This window comes from Chelonoidis abingdonii, chromosome 10, assembly GCF_003597395.2.
Source record: "Chelonoidis abingdonii isolate Lonesome George chromosome 10, CheloAbing_2.0, whole genome shotgun sequence".
Lineage (NCBI taxonomy): Eukaryota > Metazoa > Chordata > Testudines > Testudinidae > Chelonoidis > Chelonoidis abingdonii.
In genome coordinates this window covers 35,450,773-35,478,349 of record NC_133778.1, presented here as the reverse complement: position 1 = coordinate 35,478,349, position 27,577 = coordinate 35,450,773, and the positions used below count along the sequence as shown (strand labels likewise).

Genomic DNA, 27,577 nt, shown 5'->3' with positions numbered 1-27,577 from the left:
CAGCTGCATAATTATAAATGTAAAGTTTTAAACTTATTTTAAAACTTAATCTTTTAATGTGGATAACCCTTAGCATATTAAAACAAAAACATGCAGCATATTCAAATATGCTCCAAAGTGTATTTTACTGTTCCTGTCATATGCTGTATGTAAGCAAATAAAAGTTTCTAACAATTTACTAATTTTTTTACGCTAAATCAGTGCTTTAGCATGACATCCATTTGTGACTGTACCTTTCACTTCCATTTCAATCTGTTTTTCTATCTTCTCTTGAAGAACTTTTTCTGGAGCTAGAATAAAATAGAGATTATTGTGATCAACTAACTCACCAATTAATGGGCTGTGAGGTTGAAACTATGAATATCTGTTGCAATGATACAAAAAATCCACACACACATACATGAGTACATGCCAAAACTACTCAAACACCTGATAAATTTGACAGAACAGTGATCAGATGCTTCAAAACATATTTGTATTGTATACTTGTCTACAACTTTTTATGATTTTTGCCTGTAATTTACCATGCCTTTAACATGCCTTAAACACCAGGAGGCAAACATTCAACAATCCACAGATATGTCATATTTTTCTTTCTTTACTGTTTCCCACGGGCTGAATGTACTTGAATGCAATGATGGTATGCAAGAGGAATTTATGTTTGGAAAGAACATGCAGTTGCCAACCTGTCACTCTCAGATGAGTGCTGCACTCGCCTTGTCCTGCAGAGTTAACTATTCTGCACTTGTATATACCCCTCTGATTCTGAACAACTTTCAGTAATTTTAAATTGCACAGTGGCCCATCATGTTTTAATGAACATAATGCAGACTCATCAACTATTAGCTGATTGTACAGCCAAATCATACAAGGACTAGGCACACCCTTTATTACACAAAAGAGTGACATATCATCTCCTTCTTTTACAATAGTTTCTGGGAGCAGAGTTTCAAGAAATACTGGTGCTGTGGCACCAGTTTCTATGATCTCCTTGAATGGCACAACATCAGGGTAGTAGTCTCTGATCCTTTGTTTTTCAGTTCCTTGCGATCTTTGAGCTGAAGTGATTAACATGCTTGATGTTTCCTTTGAAGACTCTTCCTTAACTTCGGAGGTTGTTTGAATCTGAGACTCTTTGACTGTTTTAGTGCTTTTAGTATCTGAGTCAAGCATAATTTTTGTTACTGCTTTGGCGTGTGCTTCTTTAGCTAGGTAAGAATAAAGTTAGGAAAAGCATTAGATTAGGTGGTTGGCAGGAATAAAACACTCTTATACTTAGAGAAATAAAAATAAAGTGTTTAGTATGGAAAAGAAATGTTCAGCATGTTAGTGCTCAAACTAAAAATAAACTATGAAATATATGAGTTAAGACACATTTAAGGGCTCTATTCATGCTAGGCTAAAGGAAGGTCCCAATTAAGTCAGTAGGATGTCTACCATTGACTTAAGAGGGACTACGACTTGGTCTGTAATGACTAACACAAGCAAGCACATCTTTAATTTTAACTAGGGCTGTCAAACTAATAAAATAATCACAATTAATCACAAGATTAAAAAGTAGTTGTGATTAATCACAGTTTTAATTGCACTGCTAAACAATAGAATACCCATTTAAATTTATTGTAAATATTTTGGATGTTTTTCTACATTTTCAAATATATTGATTTCAATTGCAGCATAGAATACAAAGAGTACAGTGCTCACTTTATATTATGTTTGATTACAAATATTTGCCCTGTAAAAAGATAATCTACAAATCTAAGCATAAAAGGGCATATGAATGTTTAGCATATCTGGTACAAATACCTTGCAACATCATCTATAAATGTTGCCATGAAAAGACCTATTCTCACTTTCAGGTGACATTGTAAATAAGAAGTGGGCAGCATTATCGCTCAAAAAATGTTAACCTTCTGTCTTAGCAATTGGCTGAACAAGAAGTAGGACTGAGTGGACTTGTAGACTCTAAAGTTTTACATTGTTTTGTTTTTGAGCGCGGTTATATGAAAAAAATAATTCTACATTTGTAAGTTGCACTTTCACGATAAAGAGATTGCACTACACTAGTTGTATGAGGTAAATTGAAAAATACTATTAATTTTGTTTCTTTTACACAGTGCAAATATTGGTAATAAAATAATAATATAAAGTGAACACTGTACACTTTGTATTCTGTGTTGTAATTGAAATCAATATATTTGAAAATGTAGAATAACATCAAAAATATTTATAATAAATTTAAATTGGTATTGTATTATTTAACAGTGCAATTGAAACTGCGATTAATCGTGCCTTTTTTAATCTAGTTAATTTATTTTTGCATTAATTGCTTGTGATTGACAGCCCTAATTTAAATCAAAGGTATTTCCTTTGAATATTGAAGGTAACTACAGAAGATCATGTAGAGACAACACTTTATGTAGACTGACAGGAAAGAAAGGACTTAACTGGTGTGTAAGAGCCAGATAAATGGTGCATGGCAAATGACTGAATGGAAGAGCATGAGACAGTTTTATTCTCATGTTCATGCTGCAGTTGCTCCTGCAGCATCTGAGTTCATAAAAGCAGCTATCACATTATCTAAGGTGAGCAGTGCCACATTATCTAAGGGGAACAGTGCCAAAGGAACAAGAGGCCCATTTTGGGTCTACAGGAGTCAAGGAAATCAATGTCTATACTCCAAAGATGTTATTACATGTGCAGAAACTGCTGATATTTTAATGCACCGGAGTAAAGGCAAGGGGGAAAGGAATCCTACAAATAAAAAACCCACAGGTGTGGAGGAAGACTGTGTAGGTCATTAATATAGTCTTGGGAAAGAGAGACTCCTAAATCCAGTAGACAAGCGAGGATTTTATAGCACTGAACACAATGAATAGACACATTCAGGAGTAAAAAACAGACCTGTATTTAGGGTGTTTGAAGAAAACATGCAAATAAACTGCTTAAAATATTAATCCTTGCAAATATGTAGCACCTTCTGTGCCACTCAGGATGTGCAAGCTGGAATGGCCTAGAGTCTGGGTTAATTTGCTCATCTAATGTTCCCCCCTTTCCTTTATTTAAAAAGGAATTTCTCTCTCAAATTCCAACTTCAGAAATCTGCATAAGTTGCAAAATTAAATTGGTTCCTTCTGTCCCATTCTTCAATTTGTTCCAGGTGGACACTTCCCACCAAGTTAATGTCTCATTGCATATCAGTGGCTTAAATTGATAAATTGATGTGTAGAAATTCCATTTGGCTGTAACTTTCTGGGAACAGCCATGATGCACTTCTCAAGCAAGTTGTAAAACTCTGCCTGGTGCTGCAAAAGACATTTACGAATAGAGTCCTAAATGTGAAAAAGAACATAAAATATAGCTTTCTAAATTAAATACTAGTGTTAGGAAATGTGAGTGAGCTATACGCAGAAATGATTAGATAGAAATGAGGTACGTCATAATGTTAAAAATCAAATATCCACCTTCTACTGTTAGTACAGCAGTTGTTGATGTCTCTCCATGATCATTATGCACAGTACATCTGTACAGTCCTTGATCTAACAGCTGGACATTTATAATTGTGAGTAATAAGACAGTTCCATTTTGTGATAGCTTCACTCTTTCGGACTCTTTTATCCTTTCACCTTCATGGGTCCACAGAACCTCTAAAAAGTGTTCGCTTTCTAAGGCACAAATGAACTGCGTGGTATCGCCAAATTTCACAGTTTGGTCACAGAGTTTCAGGAGAATATTTGGGGAAGTCTCTCTCATTTTCTGAACAGCAGCAGCAGATCCCTTCATTGTATTTTGCGATGTTTGTGAAAGAACTCTTGTATAGAAGGTTTCTGTTTCTTTCACTGATGTAGCTTTCATGGTTAAACTTTCTGATAAAGTTTCCAAAACCTGCACACCCAGTTGGTATGATGGTTCTTGTATTGTTTTAATTTCTTTTTTATAAGCCTGAGTCTCATTCTTTGCGAAAGGGGAAGCAACATGAACTTCTGATATTGCCTGTGACTGGACAGACTCTTTTACATCTTTCCCAGAATTTTGCCTATCTATGGCTTGCACTGTGTAATCAAGTAACAAAAAAATAACAATATTAACAACTAACGTACTTTAATGGACCAACTTAAGAACAAAATAAAATGGTATGGATAATGAGAATGAAAGATATCTTCATGGGAAAACTCAGCATGCCAGATGCATTATGCTCTTGACACAAAAGAAAATTCATTCATGTAGATGAATGGAAAATAACTTGTATTCATGCAGTTGATACACAGCTGATGTTCGTCTCTTCTTTTCACTGAAGCTGTCCATTCCAATATCAAATAATCTGTTACGATACTCTTTAAGGATGTATTTTCTGTTAGCTTTTACAGCCCAGTGTAGTACATATGAGACAATGGTGTGACTATCACCAGCTCTCTGGTTTAAAGTGTGTACTTGCATAGTTTAGTAAAAGATCTATATTTTCTATATATAGGACACAGTTTTGTGAGATTTTAAATTATATGACATTTTAAAGTTGAGGAAATGACAGTGGTTTATTGGTTACAGCTAATACTACCAACATTAGTGAACTAGCTGCTAACTAAAAGGTGTGAAAAGAGGAAAGGAAGTAATTAGTAACAGTGGTATACAACAAACTGAATCCCTTTGAACAAAAATGGGGCTTTACCTTCGGCAGTCACTGTAAGTGTAGCTGTGCAAGTTGCTTCTCCAGCACTATTTCCTGCTTTGCAAGAGTATTGGCCAGCATGCTCTAAAAAAGCATCTACTATTATCAGCATAGCTGTGCCTGTAGACTCATCAAAATGGAAAACTATATCTTTTGTTGGCAACATTGGCCGTTGGTTATGAAACCATTGGATTTCTGGTTTTGGCATGCCAGAGACCCTGGCTTGAAATCTGACTGATTCCCCGCTGCATACCCTGCAGCTTGAAATAGGCTGGATAAAGGTGGGCTCCTTCTTAAGTGAAACTGATGAAGAAACATGCCATTGGGACTTTGATGTAACTTCTTCAACCTTTTTAAATCCTGAAAAGAAGCATGCCAACTTTTAATTTCTTACCCTACGCTACAATCAAAGTTCTGTCTCTCGTAATTTTTTTTCTTTTTGGCCTGGCAATTTAACAATATGAATCACTAATTCCATAGTTTATAAATTATATTGCAAAAATAAAAATAAATATATTTCTGGTTAAATAACACTAAGAACCACAAGCTTAAAATAACAAACCCTCTAGACCATTTTCTGTTCTGAAATTTGTGATCAATATTTTCAGAATGCATAATAGTGCAAATTTATTTTCTCATTTGCACAAATCTGGTGCATGCCCTTCTTTAAGATTTTCTAATGTTTCTTACATGAAAACATTTTATCAATACCAAAACTCTTTAGAGATCTTTACAAGGCAAAGGCTTGTTAATGGAATAAAAATCTGTTTAACAGACTTAGGTTAGGGACAAGGATTCTACCTTGTTTGAGGCATGCTGGATGCTGCTAATGAAAAGAATTGAAAGGTGAAGTGCATGGAATGTTGCAAAACTGTGAAACAAACTACACTGTGCATGACCTATGTCTTGGAGATGCAAGTGGATGTTGTGGACATTGTAAGATGATACTGATTAATTGAATTAAAAGACATGACATGACATGACAATGACTCACATATATTTATTAATGAATATTAGTATAGGCACACAACTGATTTTAAAACATTGTTTCTTTTTCAATTGCACATTGTACCTTCCAACTTCAAGTTAGCAGTACTTGTCACTTGGCCTATAGAATTACTAGCAACAAAGGTATAAATTCCTTCATCTTCTGGATAGGCTTCTGAAATCTCCAGCTGGCAAGTGTCTTCAAAATGAGTCATTCTAAAGAAACGAGATGGCTTGATCTCCTTATCTTTGCAATACCAAGAGATTTTCAGATCTGATCAAGTAAAATAAAAAAAGAAATGCAAGATTAAGATACAGTGTCTGTAAGTAAATGCCTTAAAAATACACAAAGTAGAAATCACTTATATCACAGCTTTTTGAAGTTGAATATAAAATGTACAATAAGACTTGTTTAAAGACATGTAGCTTATTGGTTATTTTATATTTCCGGCTTGGTAGTATGTGGAAGGGAAAACTTATTTTGTTACTGCTACATTCAGTGATTAACTGGAAATCTGGCTCTCTCTTTTTCCTTCTGGATATCTTTGAAATAGCACAGGCAGAGTAGGCTTTAAATGTTGCCAGTGAGCATGAAAAATGAAAGATCTCAGTGACTATATCTTGACATCATATTTTAAGTAGAACTGTCCATTGAGAATTCATCTGTGAGGGTAGGTGAAGAAATATGAAAGGATCAGCTCAGATGCAGGAGCTCAGCTGATGGCTGTAGGAGCATAAGGGAGAGCAGAGGTGCTGTACATGGGAGAAGGGTAGCATGGAGTCTGTGCCTTTGAGCCAGGCAAAGAGGTCTGATGGCTGGCGGAAGTGACTGAGAAGGGGAGGAGTTGGATACTGGCATAGGAAAGGAGCAGAGGAAGTTGTAGGGAGTCCATTTCCCTTTCATTTCCAATCATGCTCCATTTTGCAGAATCCGATGCATGCTAAGACACATGAATATAGGTGGCTCTTTAGGGCTGCATCCACGGTACCTTGGACAATTTCCCTGTATTTTGTTTTTTTTAAAGTGCCGCAGCTATTAATTATTATTATTACTGGAGAACTGATTTTATTTTATATTTATCTTAAATCTCAAATTCTCATTTAAAACGATCATCTAGTAGGCTACAAAATGACTGAGCTGATCCAAACAATTCAAACTAATGACAATAGTCATCTGTTCTCCGAGGAGGGGAGTGCATGGCTTATTTTTCTGAGTTCTGAGAAACCTCCAGTTTTTTATACCCCTAATCCTCTAGACCTTAGGGCCAGATCTTCAGCTCATGGTAATCATTGTAGCTGAGGATTTGTTTTAGTTGTACTGGCCTGTGTGAAGCTTTTTAATGCCAGTCCTTAACTGACAAGAAAGGTCACCATTGAGTCCAGTGAGATACCTTCTTGTCTCATGCATGAAGCCTGTTGTTTTTCCCAGATCTTATAGACCTTGCCAGCTTGGGGAAGAAGAGGACAGCACCAGTCATTAAACCTGGCAGTGAACTACATCACTAACCACACTGATTTGGCATATACAAAGTATTTTAATTGTTTTTACTGCTGTCATTGTAATACAGATACAATGTTTGCAGGAAACAGTACTGTAGTGCATACAATTTGAAAATATATTTTCAATGCTAGTATATTAGTTAAGCTAATATAAAATATTTTCAGGTTGTATTTGAGAAATATCCAAATTCATTCATATACAATACAAAAAGAGCAGGAACTGCAAGAACAACTGCCCATGTGCTGTGCTGCAAATGTACCTCTCAGTCATCAACATGCACATAAAGATACACACACAATTGTGGCGTGCTTTGCATAGCTGTAATTAAGATGTCAGTTCCAGTATAAACTCTCATGTGTATTTTCTGAGTCTTACCACAATTTTTATGATGGAAGCAGATTTGTTTTCTAATCTTTTTCCAACTCAAGAATTGCACTTTTAAGTGACAGGAATGCAAAAAGAGTAGATGCTACTCATTTCATGCACATTTTTATAACTAAAAAATGATTTAAATCTGGGCTTTGGTCCAGGGGTTCTCAACCTTTTTCTTTCTGAGCCCCCAACATGCTATAAAAACTCCATGGCCCACCAGTGCTACAATAACTGGTGTTCTGCATATAAAAGCCAGGGCTGGCATTTGGGGGTAGCAAGCAAGGCAGCTGTATGGGGGCCTATGCCACAGGGGTCCCTGCAAAGCTAAGTTGCTCAGGCTTCGGCTTCAGCCGCAGGTGACAGGGCTGGGAGCCCCATGCTTGACCCCTACCCAATGGGGCTTCAGCTTTGTGCCCTGGGCCCCAGCAAGTCTAACACTTCCATGCTTGGAGGCTCCCCTGAAACTTGCTTATGGTCCCCCAAAAGGCCCTGGACCTCTGGTTGTGAACTCCTGCTATAATCCACTTCAAACTCTTTGGGACAGCGACTGAATCTTATACTGTTTTATGCTAGGCACTAGGTATCTCTACAGTAATATGTGAATGTTTTATTATTATTATTAATAGTTTCCAAGACTGTGTGGAGTAATAATAATATAATAGTACTGCAGATTAATTTATCAAACTAGCTACTCTGGCATCATGGGCAAAAATGTTAGTTATCAGATGGTATTTATTAAATTAAAACATGGTAAATTTACACAAGGAAAGTCTATTTTGAATAAGTGTAAATTAAAAAAAAAACAAACTCTGATGCTGGGATAAAACAAAAATGCTAATTTTCATATATTTTTAGTTTAATGTTTCCATGAATGGTACTGAAAATAGTACATCCAGGGGATATTAAGGGTTTCGGTGTGAAAGTCAGGGCAGATTTTTGACCTGTTTCTTTTTAAAATGTCAGTAGGTGGCACTAAAGCTTTGCTCACTGTTCATGCTCATTAACAGGACAATGCTTTCCTCAGCATTGCAGTTAGGGCTTTAAAGCTCTGCCATATCACTGCACTGACCATTTTAAATGTCATGTAGCAGTCAGTACTCTGAAAAGCATTATAAAGGTTCACATCTGATTAAAAATGTCAGAACTACTGAGCCTATGACCACCCATTAAAACACTGCTTAGCTTTAGGGGACTCTTAAATTTCATGTCTGTTGGCAGCTCGTTGCCAGTCAATTATACAGCCAACACTACTTCGTACATATATCTGATAGTTACACAATCCTCATAAAGGTTGATTTCAGCTTGTATGCTATTAGATTTGCTTTGAGATAAGCTGAACAATTCTGATATAACAAAAATTGTATATGATTTCATTAAACTAACCTGTCCCTGTAACTCTGCACTGAAAACAAGCAGATTGTCCCTCAGAAGTAACAACATCTCGAAGTGGTGTTATAAGAGTAGGTGGGTAAACTGGCACTTCTAGATCAGGAGAAACAACTTCTGGGACTAAAGGAAGAGACCAAAAGTTTAGACCATATGGAAGAGCACACATCACAAAATATTGACAATACCATTTCAAATACACTCTAAGGAATATGGGAAACCTACCTTCCACTGAAAGTGAAGCTGAAGTAGTGGCAACTCCATAGTCATTCTTTGCCTCACACGTATAAACTGCTGCATCTTCAGGGAAAGTCTCAATCAACAATAGAGTGTATTCTTGTGCGTCATGAAGAAACTTGCATTTAAAGCCTGCAGATAGCTGCTGCTCATCTTTATACCAGGAAATTTTGGGCTGTGGTCTACCTGATATTATAGCACAAAAGCGGGCAGGTTTACCAGATTCCACGGTGGTGGGCTGAAGCTCCTGAATAATATGGGGTGGCTCTGGAGCTGCAGATTGAAAAAAAAGAAGGATCTAAACATGTGTTGCTTATTGAAATTATTAAAAATTTAGTAAGATCTCTTACTCTGCCAAACAAAAATACTATTGTCAAGTGGTCAGAATCCACAGTCCTTATTCATGCAAAGTTCCCAGTGACTGAGGATCCAGTTTAGTATTTCTCACACAACAAAGTCTTCCCTTCACTTGATTGGGGGATTTTCTTGGTCAAGGGATACTGAACTGGGGCTGGAATAAAGACGACTCAAGAAAAAATGTTTTAAAACAAATAGCTGTTTTAGTGTATAAGATTTTTTGAAAGATGAAATTGTAAAAAAAAAAAAAAAAAATCTCTGAAAACTGTTAGGTTAATCCCTCCAATACTAAATATTTGAGATATCAAAGTTAAGGGACTACTGCTTTATTTACTTTACTTGGAAGTAAGAGGATTGACTGGCTTAGGTAGATGCAGAGATAAGAAGTGCTATAACATTTTAATCAGTTATCCATTTCAATGGAAAGGGTGGACAGGAAGTAGTGACGTAGCACAAGCAGCCCCAACTGTCCAGGGTCCTCTCTCTGAAGAAATCCCAATTTTACAGTATTATAACACCAACAAGTTTTCACAGAGATACAGAAAACACAGGATACGAAACGCAATGATGAGCAAAATGAATGTCCATGCATACTATTAGAGACACAAAGTGGGTGAAGTAATATTTTTGTTTGTCTCACCAACAGAATTTGGTCCTACCGTCTCTCTCTAATATCTTGGGACCAAACATGGCTACAACAATATTGCAAACATACATACCATTAACATAAAGGATAATAGAGCTTCTGTTTCTTCCTGCTACAAAGGTGTATTCCCCAGCATCGCTGTATCTTGTTTCAGTGATGCTCATCTGGTGGATTCGTCTTTCCACAACATATCGATATCTTTCCTCAATCTGGAAATTGATCTCAATGCCATCCTTATACCAGCGAGCATCAACATCATCTTCATTGACTTCAAATTCAACTACAGCTCGTTGTCTTTCAGTGACCTTTTATCAAGTAGAATAAATATTACAAATAGCACCTGCTTTTACAGCTGCCCTCCTGCTTCACTAAATCTTATGGGGGAAAACTCAGGAGGCTCTGAATTCTGTCTCTGCAGCAGGACACAGGATGTCCAACTACTTAGTGCACCAACTCAAAGTAACTATATAGGCCTGAGAGCTGCAGATGTGCTCTCCTTCACCCACTTATTAATGTCCTATTTGGATCAATGAGAAGAAAGTTACCTGTCTCATGAGAAGTAGGTGTCTTTAGAATCCCTAAGGCCTTTATCGTGGTGATGACAGTGGGCCATCAGAATATGGTGGGAGGCCCCGACTGCACGACTATTGCTGTTTTTTTGGGGGGTGGGGTGGGAAGTGCTTATCTCAAATAGTTTAGGTATGCTCTTACCCCTGGCTCAATATATCCCATTCATTAGTTATTGCTCCTTCAACGGTAAAACAACAGAACTATCAAGAATGTATTCCCTTTGTATATACTGTACCTGAACATCTTTATGGATACTTCTGATACGAATATCACGACCTTCCACAACTAAGTTAGCACTGGATATGTTTCCTCCTGCTACTACAGTGTACTGTCCAGCATCAGACATCTTTGTGGAAGAAATGAGGAGGCGATGGACAAATCTCTCCCTCTGAACTTTCACTCTAAAGACAACAGAAAGACAAAGAACAGAGCTATTTTTCTGAAAAAATATAAGGAATACTAGGGTCTTGTTCTGAAGAAAAAGATTACCTGTCATCAAGCTGGAGTTCCTGGCCATCCTTCATCCACTGCACTGAAATGTCAGGTTCTGAGATTTCACATTCAAAAATGGCTCGTTTCTTCTCTACAACCTTAATGTCTTTAATGTGCTTCCTAAATTCAATGTGTCGAGCTAGGGAAATACCATGGATATACAATCAGCGCTGTAAACATATATTAGGAGGGCCATTACATTCCTTAAATATACAGACTATGAAAACAAATACCTTCCACGTATAAAGTGGCTGATGAAACAGCTTTCCCAGCAACAAAACTGTATTCTGCAGCATCACCAAAGTGGACATTCCTTATGGCAAGAGAATGTGTAAGCTTTTTAGTTCTTATCTGGCATCTATCAGTTGATTTTATCTCCACTCCATTCTTTAACCACTTGTATGTGATGCCTTCATAGTTGACAGTTACTTCAAATGTTATTGTATCTTTCTCTTCAGCATTGATGTCTTTCAGCATGGATGTAATCAATATAGCTAAAAGAAAAGAAATAGCCATATGGTTTAAGAATGTGTCTTAACAGGAACCTGAATTGCTTCACAATCCTTTAATCAGATTGTATTAAGACTAGGGTCCTTCCTTCGTTGGTTTTGCAAAATATTATAAAACAAGCCATTAATTGAAAACTTGGCTTCTTGCATTTAGCACAAAAATTACCAAAAAGAAAGTGCCCTTTTCCAGCATTTTATTTGGAAGTTACTACTTTTTAATAAGTGTATTTGTTTTTTTTATCACATATTGTTGTAAAATCAGTAAGGGAAAATATAAAACCAATGGAAAGCTCATAGTGACTTGAGTAATCTTATTTTCTGGAAAAAAAAAAGTTTTAAGCTCAAAACCCAAACAAATGCCAAAAACAAACCATATCACTCTGTAGTTGTATAGCGCCTTTCATTCAAGGACCTCAAAATAATTTAGAAAAGGGAATATTCTCATTTTATAGATGGTGAAACTGAGGCACAGTGCAGCTAAATGACTTGTGCAATATCAAAGAGACATTCTGTATCAGAGTCAAGATTTGAGAATTGAATCTAGGAATAACATTTTCAAAAGTTTCTAAATGATTTAGGAGCCTAAGTCTCATTTTCAAAATGTGATCTAGCCACTTAGAAGCCTAATCCTTAATAAATGTCAAAGGGACTTTAAGCTCATAAGTGCCTAAATCTCTTTTGAAATGGGATTTAGGCTCCTTAGGTACTTCTTTTGAGAATTTTACCCCACTGTCTCCTGATTCCCATATTCCCGCTTCAACCACTAGATGGAGTGTGTTTCAGTTTATATTGAACACAAAGCTTTAATCATATATTAATATCATAACTATTATTTTTATTTTCACTTACGGTTCACTGTCAGAGTTGCACTGACTCTGTCATTCCCACAGACAAATGTATATTCTGCAGAATCTTCACTGCTTGTGTTAATGATATTGAGCTGATGGAGTTTCCCCTGAACCACTATTTTAAACTTTTGACTCATTTCAATTTCCACACCGTTTTTTAGCCATACAGCAGGTACATTGAAATGAGATACTTCACACTGAAAGGAGGCAGTTTTGGTCTCAGGAATCTCAATACTTTTCATGGTCTTTGTAATATGTACAGCTATGAAAAAACAAGAGAATGAAAAAAAAATCAGATAGTATTGTCTTTTAAATTCTGTTTATAAAATTGGAAATGCAAAGAGTAACAGATCATCCTGTGTAAGGACAAGTTATAATACATGAGCTAGTGTGGTGTGAAATACTTACTTTCCACAAACAGCTTTGCTTTGCACTCCAATTGCCCTACTATAGCTGTGTATTCTCCAGCATCAGAGGGAGATATATTCTGCAACATCAGCTTGTGAACTTTCCTTTGAGAGAGCATTCTGTACTTGTCACTTGACTTAATCTCAACATTTTTGTGGAACCATTTGATCGGTATGGTATCATGGGAAACACTCAATTCAAAGGAAACAGTGGCATTTTCCAAAGCAGTCACATCCTTTGGCTTCTTGATTATCTTAACAGCTTAAGGAAGAGAATTACAACAGTTTATTCATACTTATGATTTCAATTTTAAATCAGTCATTAGACTAATTGCTGAAATGCTCACAAATTGACTTACTTTCAATGTGGAGTCTGGCACTGGCACCTAACCTTCCAAGCTTAAAACTGTAAATGGACTCATCAGTGATAACACAATTTTTCACTTGCAGTGTGTAAACAGTTCCTTTTACTGTAATCTCATATTTATCATCTGATTTAAGTTCAATGCCATTTTTGATCCACTGAACTCCTTTAACATCAGGATGGGTAAGTTCCACAGAAAAAACTGCATCTTGTGTTTCTGTTACAGTTAGGTTCTTTAGTGTCTTCTTTATTTTAACAGCTAGAAAAACAATTACCAATAAAGCTGAAAAAGCAAACTGAAACTCAAAGACAGTTAAATATTGTCATTTTACAAAACATGTTCTGATCCACTTTTATTTTAAGATCCAAAGACATACATTTCACACGCATATCATGGTCACCAACCCCCACCCTCCCCCCTCAAGAAACCCCAAAACAAAACAGCATTTCCCAGCAGCTATAGGCATCTAAGATTAACATAGTTTTTCTGTATTTAAAATGCTACTATTCAATTGGCAAATGTAGACATTTTAATGCCTTACAGCATACACTGAATATGTTTTTATCAAAATATTATGTTAAATTCTAATATGGAACATCCAAAAATTGTATCCATTTATTGCCTCAAACATCATACATTTTAAATACAAAAGACAGTTTGTAATAATGATGATGTATATCCAGGAGCTCCAACAGCTTTTTTGGCTCCCTGGGCAGCGGAAGGTCCCGCCCCCGAAATACCGCTGATGACCGGGCAGCTGAAGATGCGGCCGTCGGGGTCACCGCCCCCCAAATGTCAGTGGCCTAGGCAACCGCCTAGGTCACCTAATGGTTGTGCTGGCCCTATGTATATCATACTTAGCTTTATTTTGTATTTTAGGGCTTGAGCCAAAGGACATTGACCTCAATGATTTTTGAATTAAGCCCTTAAAAGTATCAAATCAGGATAGAACTACTGACCTTCAACCTTCAATTTGGCAGATGTTTTTGAGGATGCCACTTTGTAGGTATATTCACCCATATCATCTAGCTTGGTGACTGGAATATTAAGTCTCCTCTTTAAGCCATCCGATTCGCTTCGGAGGTGATCGGTCATAGATAATGGTTTACCATCCTTCAACCACTGGCCATCAGAATCAGGATTTGCCACCTCACATTCAAAAACAGCTTCTTGGGATTCAGCCACTGTTAGATCAGTGAGAGGCTTTGCAATGGCACCACCTGTTGGAAAGCAGAAGCATGAGTTATTTGTTCAGTGTTACAGCTGTCTCATTAGATTATTTTCCCCCATACTGAAATGCAGCTTTGCTGAAATCCACTGGCTACACGGATTCTGAGGACAACATACTGCCTTCATTTGTGCATCATTCTAGATTATGGTCCCTATTTAACAAAGCATTTAAACACTCACCTAAGAGCTGCTCAATCAAAGCCAAAAAGAGAACAGAAAAAATAAGATAGAGAAAGAAAGACAAACCTCAGGAAAAAGAAGAAAAAAGAGTAGAGAAAGATACAGCAAGAGCAAAATTGCCAGGTGTTGTTTCAAAATATGTAAATTGCTTATTACATTAGGCACATTTTTTTAAAATCAAAGTGTAACACTTTTTGCGATTTAAGTCTACTAACCTGCTACTATAAGCTTCCCAGATGTTTTCTTTTCTCCAGCGTAAAATGTGTATTCACCTTCATCGTCTTTCATCATGTTGATGACTGTCAATTTATATATTTTGCCACGTGCTTCAATTTTATATTTAGGACTAGGCTTGAGCTCTTGGTCTTTGAAGTGCCATAAAACATCAATACTTGCATGAGATAGCTCAACCTCAAAGGATACATTCTGAGTTTCAGTGCATGTGATGTCATGAAGGCCTCTAATAATCTGAATTTCTGTAAAACAAGTTCATTAGAAATATTAGTCACGACCACTTTGTTATATTAGCAAGCAATATTTTAAGAACTAGGGTGCATTTTAACGAATACCTACTTTCTACTGTAAGATTGCAACTGGTTTCAACTTTGCCAACCATCAGTTTGTATTGTCCGTCATCTGATGCATAGGTCCTGGTAAGCACTAGCCTTTGTTTAGTGCCTTTGCAGACAGCTTGTAGACGGTCATCAGGCTTTATCTGTTGATCGTTTAGGTACCATTTGGATGAAGACACATCAGGAACTGAAACTTTGCATTCAAAGACAGCTTTTGTTCCTTCAATAGTGTGAACATCTTTTAGTGGCACCACTATGTCCACACCTGGCAAGTCACAAAAATATTAATGTAACCCCCCCTTAAATTAACAAGAAATAAAGCAAACAAATTACCACCCATGGCTTTGAAAAAACATTGGACTGGCTAGCAATAGTCACTTACTATAAACAGAGACTCGTCCAGTGGTTGAAAGAAGAAGACTGGGAATATTAAAGGAGTAATTTCCACTATCTTCCTTTGTTACATCTTCAACTAACAACATATGTGACTGCTTGTCCAGCACAACGTGCACACGGTCATTTGGCTGAATTTCAATACCGTCCTTCATCCAGACACCCTCAACATTTTCTAGGGAGACTTTAACTTCAAGTTGCACAATATCACCCTCGCAGACTTTCTGATCAGTAAGTCCTTGAAGAATAGTTACAGGACGAGCTATGAAATATGAAAGAAAAAGAAATTAATCCTCACAACAGATAAGCAAAATAATTACTCTTAAATCTGTAGGAAAGAAGGGGTATGTGATTAGAAAGGCTTACGCTTCATCTTCAGTTTGCAACTGGTTTTTTTGCCATCTACAACAAAGCTGTACTCTCCTTGGTCTTCCTTACTAACATCTTTAACAGTGAGAATTTGGCGACCACGCCGGGATGTAATAACGTATTTACTATTGGATGTGAGCTCCACACCGCCACAATACCATTTCCCCTCCACATCTTCAGGGGAAATCTCGCATTCAAGCTCGCCTGAGAAGGACTCTGGGACTTCAATATCCTCAAGTTCTTTAACAAACTCAACAACGGCACCTGCATTAGAACATAAACATTCACAAATGATTTTTTAAAGAGTTTTATGAAACATTTCTTATAAAAACATTTGGTTTTAAAGATGTAAACTTGCATTTAAATCAAATATTATTTTTAAACCCTGAATATAAAATAATATTCAGGCTTTCATGTTGCATTAAAAATATAAACATAGTGTAAATATTTCTTCAATGTTCTATGCAGCAAAATGCATGCTGCTATGTTCATTAGTGATAGCTGATTTCTTCCTGGAAGATTTCACTATAAAAACTTTCATTCCTACCTTCAACAATAAGTTTAGCAGTTGTTTTTACAGTTTCATCTTCTACCAATGCACAGCTGTAGTCCTCAGCATCTAACATGTCAATCATTAGTACAGAAAGAAAGTGACCTTTTCTGTCAGAGTGCATCCTGTATTTGTCTCCAGAAAAAATTTCTATTCCATTTTTATACCATTTCACTTTGATAAAGGGTTCTGAGGTTTCACATTCAAAGGTTGCCATGGAATCTCTCTCTTTAGCAACAACATCTTGTAAATTTTGCGTGAAACTTATCAACTGTTTGGCTGCAAAATAAAAAAATATTGAGAGTTGATAACCCGTGGACTACAAAGACAAACACATTTTGTTAATGAACAGGGTACATTAAAGGGATTTATACATTACCTTGTACTAGCAAGAAAGCATGGCTTGAAGTTTCACCAGCTATATTGATTGCTTTCACCATGATGCTGGCAGAGTCCTCAGCTGTTACATCTCTGATGACCAATTCACAAACATTATCTTCAGGCCAGTACCAATATATCCGATCAGATCGCTCAATCTGTACACCATTTCTGAACCACTGGCATTCAGGGTCTGGTTTCCCTACTACTCTAACACGGAAATGTGCATCACTACCTTGGGCTACTGTCTTACTTTGAATTCGTTCAAGTATCTTAGGAGCCTCCATACTTGGACTAAGCTCAAGCCTCTCTGGTTTGATAGCTGGAATGGTGAGTTCGCCTTCAGCAAGAAGTACCTTCTTCTCTTCCTCGGTTAAGTCTTTGGTCCAGTGAAGAAGTTCCTCTTTTGTCTTTCTAAGCATTTCTTCATATGATTCATCTTTTTTGCGAGACTTAAGTTCCACAGCAGTAATGGCTTCATAATAGCCCTCCTCTGTCCTACGCTTGAATTTACTGCGCAGCTCTTCAGTCTCTTCTGTTAGCTTCTCGTGAGTGATTCTCTCAGCCCTTTTTAGCTTCACCACCTCTTTGGTAGTTGCCTCAGCAGGCTTGTCTACCTTTTGCACTTCAAAAAGAAGTTTTCCAGGCTCTGTTGCTGCTGGCTCATGCCTGGGTTCAGGGGCCCGGCGAAGGACAGATCTGAAATCTTCCCTCTGTTGGATTTCAAGTTTCACTTTATGTTCCGTTACCCCCTCTGGATTTTCTGCTGTAATCTTCACTTCACCTGTATCGTATGATTTGCAGTCCACGATATCCAGGTAATAGATACCATCATAGCGGAGTCTAAACCTTTTGCTTTTACGAATGAGCTGCCCATTGAGATACCAATTGACTTTGGGCTGTGGATAGCCTGTGACACGGCAGCGAAATCGCGCCGTTTCACCCTCCAGAACTCTTGCAGGCTCAGGGACCAAAACTATTTCTGGTGTTCGCTTCTCTTTTTGGTCCTCCGTCACTCCAGCAAGGGCCCCTTCATGGGCCATTCTTTCCATCTCTTCAATTCGCTGCAGTCCCTTCCTGCCTTCCGGCAACTGAGTTTCTTCCACAAGGCTTTTCTCATCTTTAACGATAAGAGTAGCCGATGTGTGGTCAGTACCATATTTGTTACTTGCCCTGCAAGTGATCACTCCACTGTCTCTAGGATAGGCTACTCCATAATCCAGACTGCAGTATCCAAATTCATTAATCATGCGGAGTCTGTTGGCTGCCTCCAGGGGCTTGCCATCATGTAGCCAATCGACCACCATAGTGGGGTCACCAATTGGTGTCAGTCTGCAGTCAAAATGAGCTGGTCCAAACTGCTTGAGCCTCAGTGAAGTGAGTTTCTTCTTAAAGAACGGCTTTTGTTGTTTCTCTTTGTCATAAAGGTCTCCCTCCTCCCATTGTTCTTGACCATAACGCAAATGGAGAGGCTCAAGCTCAGGTGCTGCAATCTCCTTTGCTCTGTATGTTCCCCTTGGAATGATTAATTTCCTTTCTGGTTCAGGTTCTGCAAATTCCACTTCGACATTTACCTTGCACCGTGTAGTGTCACGCCCCGCTTTATTGATAGCAGTGGCGGTATACCATGCAGCATCATGCTTGACAGTGGACTCAATTTTAAGTGCAGCTTCTCCTTTAGTTCCCTCAATTCTGAAATATTAAAAATATATACATGATTTTCTCACATATCTCCTTCACAATTAGGTTCCATCTCAAAACCCTTAAGCAGGCAAAATTCTAGTGGAAACAAAAATAATACTTAATCATGGTAGTGCCTAATGACCAGCCAAGAATGTGACTTCATTATGCTAGGCACTGTATTAACATAAAGTAGTAATCTTTAGTGATTTTGAAATCAGTACAAGTTTCATCTATTAGAGGACTGTAGATAAAGAAAGCTAGTGGAGGTCTTTTACTATTCAGTTTTAAGTTTTATTGAAACTTACATAATATAAATGTACAGAAACATGTAAAAGGCAGGCCTGAGCCTGTAAGTTATCGCACACATTTAGGGCCAGATTCAGTCTTCATTGAAGTCAGTGGAAAGACTCCCATAGTCTTCAAAGGGATCAGGCCCTTAGTACTCACAATGGGAACTCTCAATTCCCATCTACTACATTCTTTGGGAGTTGGAGACACTCAGCCAAAACTAGGAGGCACTTAGTACCTTGCAGGACCAGGCTTATTGATATCTTAACATATCATCTTTTTAGGAAGCACTTACTTGATCTTTGGGTATTTATGAGGTACAATGATATCGCTGTTCTTCAACCATACAATGTCAGGATTAGGGTTACCAGTAGCTTTCACTGACATTTTCAGTTTAGTACCTTCTTTGACACTAACATTCTTCAGTCTTTCTACAAAATGTGGTTTCACAAGATGTTCTTGAGCTGAAAGAGCAATAAAGAAGTGATCCGACACAGAAATTGAAATAGAGATTTCTATACATAATAATAATTGAGTTCTTTCCAAAATGTGCAGAGTAAATACCTTCCACTGTCAAGGTCATAGAGATCGTAGCTTTGCCTGCCCTGTTCTGAGCAATGACAGTCCATTCACCAGAATCATCAGGACTAGTATGGACGATGATCATTGACTGTGTGCCATCTTCTTTAACTACTATTTTATGAGTATAGTCATTAACAACTTGTTGACCTGCAGAAATAGACAATTTTTTTTTTTACACCCGGTACTGTTTCCCAACATGGAAAATACTATATTTTTTCTAGATAATTATACTATGAAAATAAATTGAGATACCATTATGAAACCAGTATGTTTCTGGCATGGGTCTGCCAACTACTTTTAGGTCAAATCTCGCTGTTTGCCCCTCTGCACATTTAAAGGAACTAGGTTTCAACACAAAAACTGGCTTATACAATCTCTCCAGTTGTCCTTCATCAGTTTCATCTAGTCTGCGGGCAGGAGAACGAGATGGAGAACTACGGGCTGGAGAACGGCTCGGGGAACGGGGAGAAAGAGACCTGAGGAAGGAACAAAAAAGCTGTGCTATAGCAATGATGCCTAGAACCAAGCTAAAGCAATATATAATTCATCTCCTGTGCCTAGTATTTTAAAACATGTTAAAATCAATTTACCTAGGGCAAAAGGTGAGGTAAAATGATTATTTGTAGTTTGTTTCCTTTTGTCTAATCAATATGAAGAATCTGTGCAATGTCAAATAATATTACAATTCTATACTTACAGCAATATTTATTTTTCACATACACAAATACACACACTGTGTGCAGTATACAGATACACACAGAGTATTTATCTATAACTGGATGAGTTCTCTGAGCACTGAAATGTAGCAATCTCTGTGGTGGAAAGCAAGAACTGTTTAACAGTGCAGTACACAATAGGTAAAATCCCAAGTGAGGAGCAATATATTATTTAAATTGAGAGGATTTAAGTAGACAGGGTGTGGTTACTAAGGTTATAAAACCAATACCTTGCTTAGACCTATTATCTGGAAGATGGTACCTCCAGAATCACATTGCCCTATAGCAATGGGGATTTGGTTCATATTGACCCACAGAACAAAGTGCCACTTATTGAATCAACATCAGTACTTCCAACAGCATGGAGGGCTGACAGCCTAAACTTGTTTAGCTTGGACTACATGATGGGATCACTAGACACTGTTTATTTGTAGTGGACTGGAATGAACATGAGACTTGCATATTACCCTGTACTTACCGATATCTTTTCATAACATCTGGTGCTGGCATATAACCTGGAGCTCCAACTGGTGCAACAGGTTCAATGTACAGCTTTGCAGAGCAAATGGCATTTCCTTTAACATTGCTAGCAAAGACTGTATAAATTCCTTCATCTTCAGGCAACACAACAGGTAAATGTAGACTAGCACTGCCATCTTGCAGAACTTCCATGTAGTAGCGCTCTCCATGCTTAATGCGTCTACCATCCTTGTACCACGCAATCTGCACAAATAGTAAAAACTGGAGTGAACCCTCATGGAGATTAGAATACAGTAATGTGTACCCATGCAGGTTATTTAAGACTCTGCTAAGTCTTTCCCACTACTTTTCAACTATTGCACAACTGTAATCAACACGTAGTTGGCAAAAAGTTTTACTTGAAATAAGTAAGAGTAAAGAACAGCTTTTTGCAGTGAGCCATGATATGAAAATCAGTATCCAATATAAAATACAGCATTGTGATACATAAACAAAAACAAGCCAGATTGACTACTAAGTGACCATTTCTCTGTGACACTCTGTGATGCCTGAGTAGCGCACTACTTTGCCGTAGCATACTGGTGAATCTAGCACATTTTCTTATCCAGAACCATTGCACAAATCTACAAAAGGGAAACTCAGCTTGATGGGAGAACAAAGGACTGAATTGTTTTTGGAATTTGTGGTTTTCTAGCTGAGTAGGATAAAGGAGGGGTTCTCTGACAGTGAGCTACCACATTCAGTAAGTTTCTACCTATAGAAGCAGGCCTGTTTCATAGGTAGATATAATTAAAAACAATATCTGTGTGATTTATATTATACATTAATACACATTGGTATACCTTGGGTAATGGATATCCAGTCATCTTACAATGGAAAGTTACAGCCATTCCCTCAAATATTCTATAATTCTTTAATCTTAAATCAAATCCTGCTTCAACCGTTTCAGATTCAGGAATATCAACCACCATCTCCTCTCTGTCTTCCTCCAGGAGTTCTTCTAGGGTGGTCTTAATAATTCTGTACTCAATTTCTTTGATAAGTCTTTCTTCAAAGGAAGAAATGTGGAATTCCTATGCAAAAAGAAAACAGTTTTGTGATAGATTTTGTAGAACAAACTTTACAGAGTTTGTACAATAATTGACTTCTTACATTTGTGAAACTAAATAAAAAGACTTGAACTGCTCCAATCAGTCCAAATGACTGAAATACTTACCTGTTCATCTACAAAAGTCCGGATCTGCACAGTGTCTTTTGCCATTTTCTTCCTAATTAGAGCTTGTTCTTTTTCATATTCTTTTTCATAGTCAGCATATAAAATAGCTGGGGCTATCTCAGCCACTTTAGGTTCTTGTACATATGCAGTCACCTGAGTCTGGTACATCATTTCTTGTTGCGATTTTATGTAGATCTCATAATCAGCTAGGAGTTAATTACACATTAATTCTAGTAAGCCACTGTCCATTTTTACTGGCATAAATGTAGAAACAAGCTGCAGAAGTTGTCAATTAGTATGTATTATTTTAAACAGTTTCAGGTGGTGGTGGAACAAGTGCACATCCTGATGCTTTGTGGGAATCATTACAACAGGTAGACGCTCTACCCAGTCTTGATTAAAACTTCATAATTTATATGTTCTAGGACAGGTGTTCTTAATTACGGACCTCTTCTAAAGAGAGAGCTCATTAGCTCTCAGGCTCCCAACCATACCTTACACCTTCCCTTTGGGAACTATGGTACTTGATGAATATCTATGCAGATATCTAATAGTCTAAATTAGTTTCTTTTTCTAAAGCACATCTCCCAGCTTCTTAGTTTCCTGTCCTCAGAACCCCAGTGCCAACCTTCAAAGCCCATATACTATGCAGAATATTAAGAGCTCTGCAAGAGGAGAGGCTCCTGTAGCTATGCTGAATAGGAGAGTTTAAAACTCTGCATGAGCCTAAGGTTAAATATTCTCTCCCTCCTGCAGAAATCCTCAGTGCCACAGAAAAGTAGCTGTAGACACTCTTCCTCCTGCAGAGCTCCCAGTACCTTCTCTTTCTCTGGGGTAAGGAGAGGAGCGTGGAAGGGAGCTAGGCCCATGTGCCCTTCCTTACCATCTGCTTCTACAGAAATGAACACTTTGGGTGAAATCCTGGCCCCATTGGAATCAAAGGGAAGCCAAGATTTCACCCTGTGCCCTGCAAGTGGTTCTATACATCATTATGGTTTGACAACTGCTATGAAAGTGCCCATAGATTCAGGACCTCCTTTAGGAGACTCACTTAAAAGAAGAATGCCTCCATTTTGAAACTATTTAATGGCTCAGAAAGAAAAAGAAGCTACTGCAATACCTCATCGACCATTGTGACCAGTCTGTTTTTATTATATCAAACTGAACGGCACCAACTTGCTAATCTTAAAGCAAGCTTAAGAAAGTCCAGGCTTATTCTTCCATATTTTATCACTAATTTTTTTGTTAGTCCTTCCTCCCCCACTATCCATGCATATACATATACCTTCTTCCAGTAAAGAGGCTGATGCAGAAGCTTCTCCATGCTTATTGCGAATAACAATAGTGTATTCTCCGGCATCATCAGCAAAGGTCATCGAAATTTCAAGTCTGCATTCCCCAGTCTCTTTTTTGTAACTCACTTTGTGTCTTCAGGAACATAGAAAACACAAATTCTCCATAATTCTGATTAGCAGAACTCTTAGCATATTTACTTTTTGAAAGATCTATGACTATTACTCCTCGAAAAAGTCAATGTTTTGATAAATTTTTAGGCCAATATCAACTCAATGGAATAGTAGAACAACATAAAAGAAATAACAATACTGTAACCAGAGCTCAGTTATACCCTATACGTATAATAATAATTGAACTCAGAGACAAAAGGCAGTACTGAAGTCTTGAGGATTCCATTATCATATACAATACAGCCTTCCCAATATCAGAATTTTTATATACAGGGAGCTTTATTTTTGGCAACATCATTCCCATCATTTTCTGTAGGTGATTATATCATGATACATTTCAAGAGTGCCAGAAAATGTACTCAAATGGCTTCTTTACTAAATATTTCCTCAATTCTATAGAATACTGCAGAGAAAATTCAAACCAAAGTGTCTCTCTCTGTTTTCTAGAAATTAATGTGTATGTTGATTTTTAGCTCAACCTTGTATTTATAATTGTTTTTCTAGCCTTTTAAAATATATGTTTTATAACCCACCAGAGGAAACATTGCATCCCATAACAGAGAAGAATGGCCTGATGAGTTTCAAATATTTATATGTTCAGAAACTTAGGGCCATATTAATTCCTGATGACACCACACTGAAATCAGTGGGATTACACTAGGGATAGAATTAGTCCACAGTGGATCACTGAATTCTAATATGTGTCAAATCTATGGAAGTATCTTTTGCATATCAGAGAAAGAACAATGTTTAAGTAGCTTATATACCTGTAACCAGTAGTAAGAGGTACCCCAGCTTTTTTCCAGTAGATGTGTGGCTTTGGGTTGCCGCCAATTTGGCACTCAAAAATGACACTTCCACCTTCAACTAATTTCTGAATTACAGGTTTGGTTATAAAATAAGGAGCCGCAGCTTCTCCAAACACTTCTTGTTCTGCAATAGTGGCATCTTCCATTACCACATCTTTTGATTCCATATAGCTGGAAGAAGTTTTCAAAGCAGATAAATGAGCTGATGCAGAAGGAAATCATAAATAAATAAAATGGAAGTAACTAATAATCACAGTAGAAGCAGTCTGCTTAGAAAAGTAACTTTACCGTTTCTCTTCTGTGACAGCCTTCACAGAAACTGCTTCTCGGCTCTCAATCTCCTCAGAAACTGTAAGAAAAATATGATAATGTTGATGCCAAAATATTCTTAAAAGTGGACAAAGCAGCTAGGAAGGAGGGTAGTTTTGCTGGCTGACTTTAAGGCTCAGGTACTTGCACTGGGACAGTGAATCAGGAATCTTAGCTTGCTCATAACTGGCACCCAGGTGACATGGGAAGCCTCCCTCCTGGCCTCTTCAACCCAGCCTGGCTGTAACAGACATAATCAACATTCCTGAGCTATTTAGTACCCTTCACCCTTAACGTTTTTCTCCCTTGCATATTATTGGGCTGTGCCATTGTTGTTTCTGTGGTATTTTCCAATCTGATATGACCTATATAGCCAATATAGTGGGGCATGGGACGTGGGTGTGCCGTAATGTTCCTTTGGTATGTGGGTTTTGGATTGTCTTGAATATAGCTCAGTAACAAAGCAAACTCTCTCTCCTCCTCTCATATACTTGTGATGATCCTTGAGTATACTTACAGGGGCCCTTACCATTTATTCCTTCCATGTAGGATTGCATTTTTAGGAACCTTACTAGTGCGAGATGGTCTTGACACTAGAGGCTGAAATATTTGTCACTGATGGTTGGGAGTAGAGAGACCCCAGAACAGCTGGGAGATGGGGAATATGTCTATCTCTTCCTCAAAATAGATATCAACCCAGCCATTATCTGTAGTGATGGGACATTAATAATGTGAAGGGTGGCAGGCCCACGTATCTCTGAGTGAAAACAGGGATGGGGATGCTGCAGGTAGTGTACAATACTAATGGATAGTCCTTGATTTTTGCCCCAGGCAACACAAAATCTTTTATTAGATGAAGAGACTAGGTGGGAGTTGCTGGCAGGTTTAACAGCCCTGGACGCTGCCATGGGCAAATCAAGACACCTGTAGCTGCCAGAAATACTAGCTCTTGGGTATAGAGAAGTTGTAATGAAGCCATTTTGACTGAGCAAACTGTTTGTATTCTTCTTGTGAGAAATCTACTTGCCCTGCACATGTAAGTGGCATGAACTGCTGACAGTTCCAGCTGCATTGGTAGCAGTGCAAGTAAATCTTCCACTGTCTTCTGCAAAGGCTTCACGAATCACAAGGCGAGCAACTCCTGCTTTGAAGGTAATCTGGAAGTCTATGGAACTCTCAATCTGATAGTCTTCTCTGTACCATGACACAGTCGGGGCTGGATGGCCAGAGATGTAGCACTCCAAAGTGACAGATTCGCCTTCAATAACAGTAATGTTTTTCAGTCCCTGTATCACACAAAAGTATTTATATAATGAATATGATTCTTCACTAGTAAATAAATCATTTCAACTGTATGATAAAACAGTCCTGAAACTTACAATTCAGCATCTATATCAAAATGAGGCACTGATGTGCAGTGCCCCAAATAAATCAGAGAGAAGAGACATTTTCAAACTACAGCTTTTGAAGCTGGAGTTGGGCTGTCTGAATATGTTACTCTTCACAGGGAAAATCTAAAGGGAACTTGATCTTTGTGAGATACTTGTGAGAATTCACTTGTTCAGCAAAGATCCTTCTGATAGGTCACATGGCTACAGAGACCGGCAACCGACTACAGACATGAGAGATAGTGTCAGAACTCCAGAGAGCAACTGACTATAATGAATAAATGACAAAAGGGAGGTGAAACAAAGCATATCTTAAAAGGAATGAAAGGCAAAACAAAATAACCCTTAATTAAATTTTCACTACTTACTGAGACTAAGGTTGGTGGGGTAGCAGGGACTTCTGCTGGCTCAGGAACTCTAGCTATTTCAGTTACCTAGGACATTTAAAGCAGAGTTACTAAACATCCCATAAAGAGACGGAAATAAATGGTAGACACACCAGAATTGATGTAGGAAAAGGTTTCCTTGCAGACGGTGTCTGCTGCTTGCTGTGACAAAGTGATGTTAGGATCTTAGAAATGCTTGTGCAAAACAAGTATCACAACTTACAATAGACAAAGCTCAGTAGGGATATTTTAAAAGAATAAGCTTGTAATGAGGGAAGCTCTAAACACACTGGATTACTCTATTGTTTCTAAGATGCAAGTCAGTCAAGATGATTTTGGAATTCACTTAATGACAAACCTTTGCTTCACCTTCTTGCATTAATTCAATGTGTTCTTCCCGTACCACACCACCTGTAATGCTCACACTTATGTCTCTTTTGGTCTCAACATCATAACGACTCTTATAGGCGTCACCTGCCTCTCCAAAGGGAAATTGTGGAGGGACAACCTTCTCTGCCATCATTCTGGTTTCAGGTGGTTTTACTTGTGGTGATTTCACAGGTCTGGTGATCTTTTGAACAGATGTTGCTGATAACTCTTTTTCCAGAGTAGCTATAGCAGATCCTGCTATTGAAACCTAACCAGTTCAAAAGAAAGAAAGTTACAGTTGTGTTACTCTTATTTTCAAAAGATGCACTATGTATTTCCCAAGCAAGTCAGTATGAAAGATTACATGTGACTATTACTTTCTTATTCACATATTTATTGACATTAGATAACCTACATAAAGACACTTTCAACCTTCCTGTGCTATAAAATAACATAACTTTAAAAATATATATGCTTGTATGCAGACTTAAAGTTGTATAGCATTTGAAAGTATTCTATTATATTGTGTTAGAGTTTTGTTCTTTAAACAGCAGCATAGCTCTTAAAGGGAATGTGCTCTATTGCTTTCTAGGCTTTAACTCAGATTTTCACTAAGGCATCACAGAACTAATTATATGCCAGGAAGTGATTAAAATACCTCAAGAGATTTCGAAGTGCAATCTTTATGCATAACTAAGTTGGACTGTGTCCCTAATTTTTAAAAAAAGATGAAAAAACTCCTCAAACAGTAGAAAGGAAAAAGTAACATGAAATTATGCAAAAGCACATGGTTCTTTATGGGGCCATAAAATATAGTTTGGATTAGGGATGTAGAGCATGTTAATTCCTAAACTGGTTTAGTATGCAGTA

General features: G+C 37.6%; 1 protein-coding gene across 1 annotated transcript in view; it reads right to left on the bottom strand.

Moving 5' to 3' along the window:
- TTN (titin) overlaps positions 1-27,577 on the bottom strand; it is a 321,905-nt gene that overhangs the window by 274,284 nt on the left and 20,044 nt on the right. The window contains exons 14-43 of the mRNA XM_075069826.1: positions 26,697-26,975; positions 26,321-26,386; positions 25,592-25,850; positions 24,544-24,604; positions 24,214-24,426; positions 23,266-23,408; positions 21,981-22,186; positions 21,607-21,837; positions 20,763-21,007; positions 19,821-20,044; positions 19,551-19,715; positions 19,282-19,450; positions 17,017-18,707; positions 16,635-16,916; positions 16,085-16,351; positions 15,708-15,980; positions 15,327-15,590; positions 14,969-15,229; positions 14,303-14,563; positions 13,338-13,601; positions 12,980-13,240; positions 12,573-12,833; positions 11,448-11,708; positions 11,212-11,353; positions 10,958-11,123; positions 10,226-10,457; positions 9,138-9,422; positions 8,910-9,035; positions 5,739-5,927; positions 234-290 (exon numbers count right to left, since the gene is read on the bottom strand). Coding sequence (XP_074925927.1) covers positions 234-290; positions 5,739-5,927; positions 8,910-9,035; positions 9,138-9,422; positions 10,226-10,457; positions 10,958-11,123; positions 11,212-11,353; positions 11,448-11,708; positions 12,573-12,833; positions 12,980-13,240; positions 13,338-13,601; positions 14,303-14,563; positions 14,969-15,229; positions 15,327-15,590; positions 15,708-15,980; positions 16,085-16,351; positions 16,635-16,916; positions 17,017-18,707; positions 19,282-19,450; positions 19,551-19,715; positions 19,821-20,044; positions 20,763-21,007; positions 21,607-21,837; positions 21,981-22,186; positions 23,266-23,408; positions 24,214-24,426; positions 24,544-24,604; positions 25,592-25,850; positions 26,321-26,386; positions 26,697-26,975 — 7,804 coding nt within the window. The remainder of the gene's footprint in view (positions 1-233; positions 291-5,738; positions 5,928-8,909; positions 9,036-9,137; positions 9,423-10,225; positions 10,458-10,957; positions 11,124-11,211; positions 11,354-11,447; positions 11,709-12,572; positions 12,834-12,979; positions 13,241-13,337; positions 13,602-14,302; positions 14,564-14,968; positions 15,230-15,326; positions 15,591-15,707; positions 15,981-16,084; positions 16,352-16,634; positions 16,917-17,016; positions 18,708-19,281; positions 19,451-19,550; positions 19,716-19,820; positions 20,045-20,762; positions 21,008-21,606; positions 21,838-21,980; positions 22,187-23,265; positions 23,409-24,213; positions 24,427-24,543; positions 24,605-25,591; positions 25,851-26,320; positions 26,387-26,696; positions 26,976-27,577) is intronic.